Genomic DNA, 14316 nt, shown 5'->3' with positions numbered 1-14316 from the left:
GAACATGCATTTGAAACTGACATGTCAGAGCACTCAACGCTCATATGTCAAAGAATTCAAAACGGAGGCGTAATTAGCGACATCATATGGATAAAAACAAAACTACAAGTTCAAATAGTTCAAAATACTATCAACAGATGTCAGAAGGCTACTAAAAGCGACATACTTCGGAAATGCGACACCCGCAGCGAGTGGAAGTATGAACTCGCAAAATGCGACTTCCGCGGAGCAAGGCACCTGGCGTGCTGTGCATAAAAGCGACAACCGCAGTGAAAGAGTTAAGGATATATCAAAATGACATAGCCACACTGACGAAAACACTATGAGATGCATGGCCAGGTTCATTGTCATTCAGGATGAGCACACCTTTAGACAGCATTCCTTGCCTACAAATTTTAATTTTTCTCACGCAATTTGGCCAGAAAGTCTGCGTAATAGTCCCCAGTAATTGTGTGGCCTTTTGGAAGGTAATCTGTGAGGATAACACCACTTTCATCCCAAGAAAACGGATAACATCACCTTCTTGGCAGACACTTTGACCTTTGCATTTTTAGAAAGGGGAATCACAATGCTTCCACTGTTTTGAATTTTCTTTGCTTTCAGCAACAACACTATCGGATGGACACACGTCACCATATACAGCAAACATTTCCTCATGGATTTGTTTGGGAGCTTTGCCTTTTCAGAAAGAGGAATCAGATCACTGCTCTGTATTGCAATTTGTGCATTGTCGCACCTACATTCATTGAAACACCTGGCACGGAAACAGTAATTATTCAACTGCAGTCATATTTGGCACATAACATAACACAAGGTTGTACCTACACAAGTTTGTGTTCCTATGTGAATTATTTCTATATGGATATGGAAACTTTTTGAACCCCTCTCGTACAAATATGTCTTTTGCAAGATTTTTTTTTCAGTGTTAGAGCCCTAGGTGTTGGATTTAAAGGATATTACAATTGATTGCACACTTTTTCTTCTGAAATATATATTTAAATATTTTTTGTTTTTACAATAAGACAGCATAAGACAATTAGATTTCTGTACAAAAATGGACTGTTACAACTCACAGGTATATCACTAAGAAGGAAAAATACATTGATAATTCGTGTCCATGAATAAATATACATTTCATTCATAAAATGAAAAAATGGTAATGGGATTTCACAAATTAAGGGTCATATATTGAGGATTGTCGGGAACAATTGTGAACAGCTGCTTAAAAAAGGAAAGAAAATTGTCATTTCATTGCACAAAACCTGCACTATGTTCATACAATAATAGATGTATTTTGTGTTGCATACTTTTTTTTACAAGATCTAAGGATTCAATTGTAAATTATGTAATTGTTAGTTGGTGGAAAACGGACCACCAGGTATATCTCGATGTGTAGATGCTGCTGCTCCACGAAACTCCTGCCACTGGATGTGATGTGACTGCCCGGTAGATGACAGTCGACTTGCAGGCTTGAGTGTGAGCCGTGTAAAGTGCAGATGTGCAGAGATTTGCCATCCAGCATATGGAGGCCAGTAAGGGAGAGCAGTGAGCAGCCTTGCGTTTTCTGGTGACAGAAGGCGATAGTGCGAAAGGCATTCACCGTCGAATGATGGCAGTGTGTGGAAAACATTATTTATCATCCTGCAGTGACGACGTTCTTTCTTTGCAAAACCTCCAACTCCACTCCTTCACCCGCGACATGAGATAAACAATGTTTACCATTGCCGTCATTCAGCGATGAATGTCTTGCATACTAGCACCTTCCGCCACCAGGAAACTCATAACTGCTCACTGCTCTTCCTTACTGGCCTCTGTGACTTGCCGCCCTGCACTTGTGCACTTCACACGGCTCACACTCGCACTGCTTCACTCAAGCCTGCAATGCAACTGCCATCTACCGGGCGACAACGGAACACCTTTCGAGTGGCAGGAGTTTTCTGGAGCCTCTGTGGCATCTTCATGGTGAGCTACACAAGGTGGCCTGTTTTCTAATGACTGTCCCTTGTAGAGGGGCATCCTAAATAGAAAACCAAGCTTGGCCAACCTGCTGTATTTGTGAAAGGGACCTCTTGTATGCACGTATTGACTGCAGAGTGAGCAGCATTGTAAGGAGGATGTGAATGAGCCAGGAGGCTTCAGTCTTGCAGTGGCAAACCTCTCGCCATGTGATTTGTGAGGAACGATGCAGTGCAGCATTGTAATAATGGCAGAAGGGACAGGACGTGGTTCTGTGATAAGGTAAATGCTTTTTCACACAGCTTTTTTTTTTATCTCAACACAACTGGTTACTGGCCTTGCATTTAATTTCTTTGATTTGTTGTTTTAAGTCCACTTTATGCATGTATAGGCTAATTGGGACTGGACCCACAATTTAAAGTGGAACCAGAACCACTGGGCCATGTGCTCCACCGGGTATGAAACCTGGAACCCCTTGATTACAAGGTGACGACGTTACCACTACGCCATTGGGAAGACCATGAACTACTGGCTTTGGAGATGCAGTGTGCAGGGAGGAATCTTGCTTATACCACACAGAGAATTCGCTGGTCTCCACAAGTGCAAGTGACATGGTCAAACCTGTACAGTGGGATTCACAAGTATTGCTCGGAAAAATTGTCCACAACTAAAAGGTAAAAAAAAGGTAAAGTGTTCCCCTGTGCATAGCAACATGCCATGAAGGCGTATAGGGGGTGTGGGGGTAATGCCCCACACTTTCTTGATCCGGTCGTGAGTGGGGGTGATGTGATCAGCATCACGCCCCTGACCACCTTTACCCCCCAGGGTTTCCCCCAGGTACCCATGTTATTCGACGCTGGGTGGGCGCCGGGGCCGCTTCCAACCTTAGAAAAGTTCCCGGATTTGAACCGACCGGGGATCAAACCCGGGACCTTTAGCATGGTAGTCAGACGTGTTACCGACTGAGCCACTGCGACCACTCTACTTTTACTAATTTTCTCTTTCATCCTACGTGTTTTTAAGTAGTTGTTTTGTTTCTATTTCTCAAGCTCTGATTGTGTAATACAAAGTAAATATACATGGTGGTGGACAATTTGCTTGGTAATACTTATGCATCCCATTGTACAATACCACATCAATGTACACAAAATGAAAAAATGGGAATGATATATTCTTTTGCATCCTGATAAGAGAGAGTTGTTTTACTTCACTAATATAATTGTATTCATAGAGCCTGTTGGAATTTTTAGCTTTTTCTTTAATCTTCTGAAAACAGATTGATAGCAAAAGAGAAGTCAAATAATCATATTCAGACAGTTCCTACTGACAAAGGAATCCTGGAAATGTACAGGAAATCAACCTACGAAAAAGTCAGGAAATTTTGAACCAGCTATTTGAAGGGAGGTATTCATTACAATAATGATGTAGCTTGTTTTTATTCATTTTTTCAGATTTTTAGCTTTGGTTCTTAACTTAGATGATGTGTAATACACCTGCAGGAATCTGCATCTGAAAATTGACTACCAAGGTGAATATTATCTGCTATGTAGCATGTGGAACAACATGCATTTGTTTTGAGTCAAACCATTCGTTTCGGTCTTCAAACATTCCTAATCATCATTGTGTCCACACTTCCACTGATTTGTCAAGGGAAATTTTCATTATTTATATAGTGGCATTAAGAAATACAGTGTAGGAGTTTATGGATAAATTGCTACTTGTTGGATTCTTGCCAAAAGAAAAGAACATTTTCCTTCCACTTGGAAGAAATGTGATGTTACTAAGTTGAGTCAACTTACACAAAAAGATGCAACATTTATTTCCACTGATGTATCCAGAAATTTCATATGGGACAGGGGATGTGTTCTTATAGTATATGGCACTGCTTTGTCTCTTCATGTGTGTGGCTTTATTTTTGGGAAGTTGGCCTAAAAGGGGTGCTTGTAATACCCAGTCATATCATAAATTCTGATGTCGATGTCGCATGTGCTCCGAAGTGACCTAGGACTCCGCGCTTATCGGCAAAGTACTGGTCACTTCCTCACTCCACAGCTTAAGGTCCAGAGGGAGCAGAAATCAAAAAGACTTCTTCAGCGTTACGCAAATGGTGGCCACAGGAGGATCATTTTCACGGACGAAAAGATCTTCACGATTGAAGAGTCTTACAATCGTCAAAACGATCGTGTTTATGCCTCGACATCCCACGAAGCTCGTGAAAACATGCCACGGATCCTCAGGAGCCATCATCCCACCTCAGTGATGGTTTGGTGGGGGGTTTCGTACGATGGCACAACTGACCTCCACTGCTGTGAACATGGTGTGAAAACATCTGCAAAACACCTGCAAAAGTGTACCAAGCGACAGTGTTGGAGCCACTTGTGAACAATGAGCCGTGGAGCTTCCAGCAGCAAGAATCAGCACCAGCCCACAAGGCAAAGGAATCTGCTTGATTTCATTGCTTCGGCTGATTGGCCCTCCAGCAGCTCCAACCTCAGCCCATTGGACTACAGGTTGTGGTCTGTTTTCGAGGGTATGGTCTGTAGGAAGAGGCATCCAAACGTGAGTCTCAAGCATTCTCTTGTGAAGGCAGTGGCGGGCTTTCCCCTCGAGACCGTGCGTGCTGCGATTGATGACTGGCCTCAGAGACTTTGTCTTCTGCGAAGGCCAGAGGTGGCCATTTTCAACAGTAATTGGTGCTCTTGTTGGCAAGACCTGTACCTTTGTAACATCCAAATATTAATACATTTGCTTGAGAACTGTGCCTGTAGTTCATTATTAACTTTGTAACAGATTTTATGATATGACTAGGTACTTCCTGGACATGCCGCATGTTGTTTTTTTGTCTATGAAACTAATTTAATTATTAATTGACTATACCATAACTGGGTGTCTACCAGTCAAGAAATTGAAGAAAAAACAGGAAATTATGCTTGTGGTCAAGATTTTTTGCTATTTTTACAGTATAGTGAATATACTTTGTTACATACCTGTACTGGGATTTCATAAAATTGAATATTTGGAAATCCAAAGTTGTATTGAGTTGTGGTTAAGATTTGTTCTCTTAATAATTACGTTCTTGTACGCATGAAGTTTTGTAGAAATATTAAATAAAGTAATGTGGTCATTCCCCTTCCAGGTTGAAGTCTGAAACATTAATTTTTACTAGCTTTTTCATTGAATAAAAATATCTGTTTTCTTAATTTCCAACTATACCTAAGTAGGGGGTGATTAAATAAATGTTAAGATGAAGGAAAAAAATAAGGTCAAGAAAAGGCCACGAGAAAGTCAAGAATTTTGGATTTGTCATTTTGGTAGACACCCTGCATAAGAAATCAAATCTGGTGAGGAATAAAACATGAAACTTCCAAAAAGCTGGTTCCTGTGATGAAACACGTTCACATAGGTCATGATCTTGCCACCATAAGTTCTGCATTGAAGTCCTGTCATGGGAGTGTGTTAGTGTCCCTTCTTCAATTTGATCTAACATCATTATTCTCATTGTCATGACCGAAAGTGGCAGAAAATTAATGCTAAATTGGCCAAAAATATAAATATACACAGATTCATTCAGAAGTGATAGTACAAACTGTAGTGTACATTAGAAAAGTCAAAACATTGCAGTCAACGTAAGTTAGAATATGTTGAATGTATGAGTGTAATATTAATAATCTGCCACTGTCATGTTTCCTTATACCCATCCTCAGTATGTGCTATTGTCCACCAGGTGCTGCATAACTAGTACTAGTGGAGAGCCAAGTAACAAAACCAAAATGTACAAAGTAATGGTAGGTCAGGTGTACTCCACCACATCTCCCCAATGTTACATTGTAAACAAGGTAACACCTATTGGACAAGCATGAGTATCAGCAAATAGGAAACTGGGAGATTTTGACAATCCATCCACCATTTTCTCACAAATGGGTTTATTTGTGGACTTATCTTGACTTAGAATTTTCTTTTTTTGCTTCTAGGGTGTACTTTTCACCCTTATAGTTTGTACCATAACTTCTGAATCACCCTGTATATGGAATACTACATTCAATTTTATAGACAGTTTCTTACAAGGCTATTTTTTGACTAGGAGACCTCTGGAATGTTTTACTGGTGATTGTTCAATGGCTGAAGTAAATTATTACTTCAGTGCATTTTAAGTTTGTGTATCTGCTGTGTTATAAAAAGAATAAGGAGATTGAGATATGCCCTACTTTTTGTTTCAAAATAAATATAATAACATGTAAGGATGGTACAACATAGCATTAACTAAGAAAAGAAATCAGATTCCTCCCTATCTTTGTGAAATCGTGGTTGTGCTACTGGACAAATCCATAGTTTTTTTTTTTTTTTTACCAAATACCTTGCTTTGTTTCCAAACTGATATGAATGTTTACTCTTAATTTGGTTGATCTATTATATACACTTTGAAGCATAGTTCTTTTGGAAAAAGAAATAGTAGTAGTTTTTGTATATTTTGTACAGAGAGAAATAATTTACCTACATAAAAATGTTGTAGATTGTTTAGTATAAATCTGAAAAGTACTAAATTCTGTTATCAAATTGCTCTTTGTACAAGAATGTAGATTTGTGTTGAGAAAATTTATGGTTTTTACTAATTTTTGATCTGTGTTTAGCTTCGAAATAAGCTTAGTTTGCAGTAATGTACAACAAAATTTAAAATGACAGAGAAACAAAATGGGTTTCAAAAGTAAACCACTAGTGAACTTACAAGAAACACACACCTTTTCTCTTACAGAATATGAACAACAGTGTGCGACTGCTTGCTTCCTTCACTAAGCACTTGGTGACATGGCTCAAGATACCTGCAACTTGGTAACACATACACAGCACATATGGTGTTTTGTTTTGTATCTATAAATAGTACACCATACCATTTTAAAATATAAAATAACCATTGCACTAGTTTTCTGTAATGCAGATATACAATCACTCAAATGAACATGAAGTAATTCAACGAAAGTAGACTAGTGCACATAGAAGCTCTTCCATCTTGAGATAAATTTTGTTTCCACAACAAAGTGTACTTGAAAGGAACACACTTGCACAGCAACAGACAAAAATAATGTTTTGATATCTATTTATGCACGTGTAATATTAATTCCTGTGAGTTTCTTGGACTGCTGAAAAAGTATTAACAATAAATTCATACACAGCCATGTAACAATATGGGATGAAAGATGCACTTTCCTTTCTCTAAAAAAGTATTTTGTGACGGATGTGTTGTACGGTACAGAATATAGTCGTTACGGTTGCATTCATAGCAAATAAGTATTTGACATCAAGTATAGCTTGTCTATATGATTCACTTGCTCGATGGCAGATGACGAGTAAGTGTCCGTTGGTTGCTGTAATCGATCCATACTCTGCTGAGTCATGCTATCCTGCCCACTCTCGTCCAACTGCTCGAAGTTGGTGCTACCGTCTAAAGATAATTCTGAACTGCAGAAGCTTTCTCCTGAATGGGTTGGATAAGTATCTGAAAAGTTACAATAACAAAATTGATAGGTTCGACTGAGGGACACGGCAGACTGCGAACAAACAACATATTTAATTGTAAACTGGACGTTATGTCCGAAATATTATGTACAATGAAGCACGATATAGAGAAGCTACACACAGAATATATATGCTTACAGTTTCTCTTCTTCTAGCCATGAAGGACAAACCTTGTAGTCGTATACTTAATACCTAGACTGTGTTAAAGGTATACCCAACGGCAAAAGAAACGGTAGACGAGTTGTCCACCATTTTCATTCGGTCTGTATTACACAATGTGATGACAATGAATTGAAATAATGACGTCAATAAGCAGAGAACAATGCCTGCTTCGAACCAACATAGTTTCATTCCTTTAAAACAACACAGAACGTTGAATAAAAAAGTAATGAAAATAGTGGTGGACAATTTGCCTACTATTTTCTTCGCCGTTGACTACAATATAGTTACATGCAGTATCATTACATACAAGATTTACAATTTCTAAACACCATAGCATAATGTAACTATGCATATGTAACTAAAGTTCAAATCACCAACCCTGAGACCTTCTGTAAACAAAACCATGTGCATGCAGAAAGCATTGCAAACTCATAGAAGTAAAATAATCCACACGAAAATCCAGCGTTGTTACAGGATTCATTACGTAAGATAAAACAACAGCCAATTTGTAGTATGGGATACGCTGCCGCAAATGTCGTCTCACTTTATTAAACCCAATGCTCTTTCATTTGTACTTATTGTTTCACCTTTATGGTTAACTCTTTGCACCAGTAATCATTTCCCATAAATTTGGCTTCTTTCTTGCATGTGAATTGAATATATTTTACTTCCATTTTTTTAGACAAAATGATATAACATGGTAATGTATATTTCTAAGGTTTGATATAGATAGCAGTGTATTTGAAATTTGTTTGTAGATTTTATGTAAATTGTATCTTATGTAAATAAAATATATAATGGACATAAACAGCCATATGCAATGCTGTAAGTCCAATAAATATATTGATGATGATGATCAAAACAAGACAAAGAAAGATCGTAAATTTATTGCGGTTGGAAACTTTGACAAGCACCCTAATAACGATTTTTGTTCTGCCAAATATAGTGCACTTTGTAAAATAACTTGGATACATGGCAAGGCAAGATAAGTGTGGACATTTTGTAGGAATATGCATTGTAACTTTCAATGAGCTTAGAGATTTGTGTACATAATGATATTTTATAACATTGGTTATTTTCTAAAAATAATCATGTGAACAACAAGGAACTAGTGCTACTTTCAACATGGTGAGTTCTATGCATGCGGGAAGGTCTCCGTGTTCAGTGATACATCGAATTGGTGAGAAGGTTTGATTACAGAAGGTCTCAGGGTTGGTGATTTACACTTTAGTGTTACAACATACGCATACACATATTGTGCATGCGTGTATGAAAGAACACACTTGCCAGTTAAGTAGACGTGGTTAAGGACCTTGAGATTACCTTGAATTATGAACTGAACTTTAACAATCATATATAAATACACATGAAATCACCACAAAACCTACAGGTAACTTGAACATGTTTGTTTATATATATATATATATATATATATATATATATATATATATATATATATATATATATATATATATACAGGGTGTTGCAAAATACCTGTTACAACGCTTGGGAGGTGATTCTACAAGTAAAAACAAGGAAAAAATGTCATGTGAAAAAATGTCGAAATCGGCACCGTTTTCGAGTGACAGGCGTGCGAAAATCGCCTCACACCATGTGTAAAGTACAATAACTCAAGAAGGAAGAAATATATCAATGTCGGAATAAAATAATACAAACAAAATCGTACCTGGTGAATACAATGGTGCATCAATTGAGGCCCAGTGTAAATTGCGCAAGGGGACTCTCAAAGAAAGTGGGGAATCCCCTGATGGAAAATACAAGAAATTTACTACTATCTTCTACATAATGTTGAGATCGGAATGTAGCCAGTAAAAAATGGCGACGTATGTCCACATGTCCCACTACTGCTGGGACACCGTCCCACACCCGGGAAATAGGAAAATAACTGCAAATCTCCTGTTGTACACGGTTCACATTGCGGTTCGAAGAAAAGAAACCAATTTGTCGCATGTCTCACTACTGCTGGGACACCATCCCAAATGGAAAAAAATACTGGAAAATCATAAAAAAAAGTTTTCAATCCCTTAATGTTGACACACTACTTTGCAGTACGAAAAACAAAAGTTAAACATTGGCCACATGTCGTTAGGCTGTACATATACTACAAGAGAGCTCCCCAAAGAAAGTGGGTAATCCTCGAAGGAATGAAGACGGAGAATGGCGAGAAAATGCACACAATGGCATGTAACATTTCCAGGCACAGCACATCTGGAAGGGATTCCACTGAGAAGCGCACAACCTCCGCACATGCAGATCGACGGTATGAAGTACAGCGATATCCAGCATCTTCACTCGTACCTTTCACTAAAGGACACTATGTGGTGCTGATAGGGGCTCACACAAACACCGGTATACTCAGAGACGTTGTTGAAAATGTCCGCCATTGACTTCAAGACAAAGATGGCATCGGCGAAGCACTGATTGTCTGGTACGTGCAAATACCTCTGGCATGTCACCAATTGTCCCAGCAGCGGCACTAACACGAGCAACGAGATCCTCAGCACTTTCCACAGGGGTTTCATACACGAGCCTTTTCATTTCTCCCACACAAAGAAATCCAGTGGTGTGAGGTCGGGGGAACGAGGTGGCCACGGTAAAGGTCCACCCCTGCCAATCCAACGATCGCCGAAAATATCGTTGAGTAAGGCTCTGGCTCCCCGGTCGAAATGTGCGGGGGCGCCGTCGTGTTGAAACCAGATACGTTGTCTACCTGCCAGTGGCACGTTTTCCAAAAGTTCAGGTAATACGTCATGTAGAAACACCCGATAATTCCACCACACAAAGTAGATGGCAAAATGTACGGGCCTATCAAGTGGTCACCTACTACGCCACACCACACATTCACTGCGAACCTATGTTGATGATGGCGCACAATGATTGCATGGGATTGTCCATATCCCAGACGTGGCTGTAGTGGCTATTGAACATGCCGTCCCTGGTGAACATTGCCTCATCGGTCCACAAAACTATTGTTGGGAACTCTGGAATGGAAAGAGTTTGTTGCACGTACCATTGGCAGAAATCCATGCGTAGGGGAAAGTCCGTGGGCAGTATGTGGTGCACCTTATGCAATTTGTATGGGTGCAATCCCTCCTCTCGAAGAACGCGAACACATTGCTATGGTGGGTTTGTTGAGTACGAGCAATGACACGTGTGCTGGTGTCAGGACGGTCTCGTATCGCGTCCAACACGTCCTCTTCAAATTGCACAGTGCGCACAGTGCGGGGTCTTCCACAATCCCACCTACGGGGTAGTAGAGATCCAGTTTTCACGCAGTCGAGCATCAAATCTTTGAAAGAGTGCATGTGCTGGTAATCGCCTATTGGGAAAACGTTCGTGATACAAACGACGTGCTTCACGGCTGTTTCGGTTTGCCTCTCCATAAACGAGATGCATATCAGCAAGCTCGTGGGTAGAGTACTCCACCATTGTCTTGTTCGAGAACTGCCCAGAAACAGGGGCACTTTCCCTCCGAGTGACGGATCACAACTACCGTGATTAGCACCCACGTAATGTCACACAGGTGTCCACGCAGTTGTTGCAAACCGAGAAAGAACACGGGAATACGTACTCTACGTACAGTATTCCTTAGCGCAATTCAACCATACACACACGCCAGACTAAACTCCACGCTGCGAGACGCAGAACAAGACAGGAAAAACAACGGTCGACTACAGTCTCTACGTAGTATCCACCAACACTAATACGTAACAGGTGACCTACACTCACAGCGCCTCTAGTGGAGCTTTCTGTACCAATTAGCTGAAATCAATCTGAGCGTAATTTGACGGCATAGCGTCATTTTCGAGTGAATTTCCTATTTCCCGAGTGTGGGACGGTGTACCAGCAGTAGTGGGACATGTGGACATACGTCGTCATTTTTTACTGCCTACATTCCGATCTCAACATTATGTAGAAAATAGTAGTAAATTTCCTATATTTTCCATCGGGATTCCCCACTTTCTTTGAGAGTCACCTTGCGCAATTTACACTGGGCCTCAATTGCTGCACCATTGTATTCGTCAGGCACGATTTTGTTTGTATTCTTTTATTCCGACATTGATATCTTTCTTCCTTCTTGAGTTATTGTACTTTACGCATGGTGTGAGGCGATTTTCGCACGCCTGTCACTCGCAAACGGTGCCGATTTCGACATTTTTTCACATGACATTTTTTCCTCGTTTTTACTTGTCGAACCACCTCCCAAGCGTTGTAACAGGTATTTTGCAACACCCTGTATATATATATATATATATATATATATATATATATATATATATATATATATATATATATATATATATATATATATATATATATATATATATATATATATATATATATATATATATATATATAACTTTTCTGTAACAATATATATATTGTTAATTCCATTTTATGCACAGATAGGCTAATCGGGACTGGACCTACAGCTTAAGGTTTGATCCGAACCACCATGCACCATGCCTCCACCGTGTATTGAACCTGGGACTCCTTGATTACAAGGCAACGATGTTACCACTACGCCATTGGGGAGGCATTTATCTTTCATTTTATAATACTTATTGACTATCTCTACAATATGCTTGCCAAAGTTGGTTCTCACTCTCCATGCCAGAAAATTACTGCATATTAGGAAGTGTGCAAGGAACTTGTTTCAGATTTTTATGTTACCCTCTTCAACTGTTTCAAGTCTTTTATGATTATGATAAACTATACAACGGTTTAAATTTTTTTTAAAAAAACTATAACAATTAAGAGAAATATATTCTAATTTTATAAAGAAGATTCTAATGGGTTCATATGATAACAATACAATTTTATTTTACATGGAGGTAATTTAAAATTTAAAAATATATTATTGGAAATGAAACTTCTATCACTAAAAGCTCTAATAAGACATTTCTCATCTCTAGACAGTAAGTTGGTTCAATATTATAATTATACACTCCTCACAAAATGTTTGGAATATTTTTATATTAGGCAATAGGTGATAGGCAGGCATGGTGGGATATGTCGGCGAAAAGACGAGAACGGCCACTAAACAGAGACCGTGTGTTGTTGCATTCCAAGGCCATGTCTATCACCTATTGTCTAATATAACAATATTCCAAACTTTTTGTGAGTAGTGTAATATGTTTAATTAAAAAAATATTGTACGTTATTTAATGTATTTTAAGTAATTAAATCTCTCTTTTTGTCTCTGCGTGTGATATTGCAAATATTAACTTATGCCAAATTAACTTGTGGTTTATATTATACTGTATAGTTTAATTGTACACTCTTACCTTTTATTGTCTCAAATGTTTTTCCCATGTTGTATACAGGATATACTGTTCACAAAACTAAAATGATTGTATTTCTATTTCTGTAACATGTATGTAATAAATAAAAAAATGAAATCTGACTACAAGAATGGACTGAATTTTGGGATCAAATTTAGTATTGAAAATTACATTTTGGTATTGTGGTGAAAAATCTCAAAATTCATTTTGTTCGGGTGAAAAATCTCAAAATTCATTTTGTTGGGGTGAAAAATCTCAAAATTCATTTTTTTGGGATGAAAAATCTCAAAATTCATTTGTAAATTTAAAGTTATTTTAACACATTGTGTCAGTTTAAAGTGTTTTTATGTAATCAAACCAGGAACAGTAGCATTTATAACTCTGAAGAAGGACCAGTCTATGAAGATACTTCCACCAGATAAAAGAAATGCATCAGTAATAATGGATACCAGTGGTATAATGGATAGTCCTGATGGCCCCACAGTAGGGGAGTGGGGGCAATATCTTAGGGGCCCTGCCCGATATCAGTAAAATGAAAGGAATAATAATAAAAATAAAATTTAACCAAAGTTTTTAGTGTATTTTACTACTACGTTGCTATGAATTTTGAATGACTGCTTGCATATACTTGTTATAGGTTTATGAACTGTTATTCTGTAAATGAAGTGTTGTGCATAAGAACATTAAATATCTGAAATATATTGAACAGTCCCCCTCCCCCACTGTATATGTGCCTGAACATTATGCATGTTAGTACTGTAGGTGTTATTTCTGTACAACTAGCATTTATTTTAAGTTTGGTGGAACAAATAGAGAAATAATCTTTCTCATTGTTTGTATTATTATAATGTTAGAAGCTAGGAGCAAAATCACATGCCTAAATCTGCAGCTATGAATCAAACAGTATAATGGAAATATATGTGATATTTACATGGTTACATTTATTGCATTATCTAGTATATAATGAAGGATAATTACTATAAGGGTGTGTGTTTATATATTTATTCATTCTTTGAATTCACTTCTCAATGAAAAGATAATTTTTCATTTTACACAAAATTCAAAATAGCAAACAATTAAATTTCAATAATTTACTTACCAATAAAGGTATTGGATCTCTAACTATTGTTGACTGTGTTAAGTATAAACTGATATACCAACATAAAACTGCAATAAGTGTGCTTCCAATTGTTGGGGAGACTTACCATCAGGAGAGAAGGGAATGTTTGGATTCAGAGGCTGACTGCTTGATGGCGTATAGGCTGAATCATTTAATTCTCTTGAATTAAGTGAATTTAGACCCAGATAGTGATCTGTTTGAAACAAAGAAGTAAATTAATTACGTGTTTTTAAAACAATTTTTTACTACTTATTTATATAG

General features: G+C 38.1%; 1 protein-coding gene across 3 annotated transcripts in view; it reads right to left on the bottom strand.

The window, feature by feature from the left end:
• Positions 1-1027: 1027 nt before the first annotated feature.
• Positions 1028-14316, bottom strand: part of Lmx1a (LIM homeobox transcription factor 1 alpha) — a 100746-nt gene continuing 87457 nt past the window's right edge. For 2 of the 3 annotated variants that reach the window (XM_083144297.1, XM_083144298.1), the window contains exons 6-7: positions 14141-14248; positions 1028-7447 (exon numbers count right to left, since the gene is read on the bottom strand). In XM_083144297.1, coding sequence (XP_083000423.1) covers positions 7227-7447; positions 14141-14248 — 329 coding nt within the window. In that variant the 3' untranslated portion in view covers positions 1028-7226. Of the gene's footprint in view, positions 7448-14034; positions 14249-14316 lie in introns of all 3 variants that reach the window. The other variant, XM_083144299.1, reaches the window with a different exon arrangement.

Source organism: Lepisma saccharinum, chromosome 23 (genome assembly GCF_977018435.1).
Source record: "Lepisma saccharinum chromosome 23, izLepSacc3.1, whole genome shotgun sequence".
Lineage (NCBI taxonomy): Eukaryota > Metazoa > Arthropoda > Insecta > Zygentoma > Lepismatidae > Lepisma > Lepisma saccharinum.
Note: the sequence above shows the minus strand (reverse complement) of the source record. Positions and strands in the feature narration are given on the sequence as shown.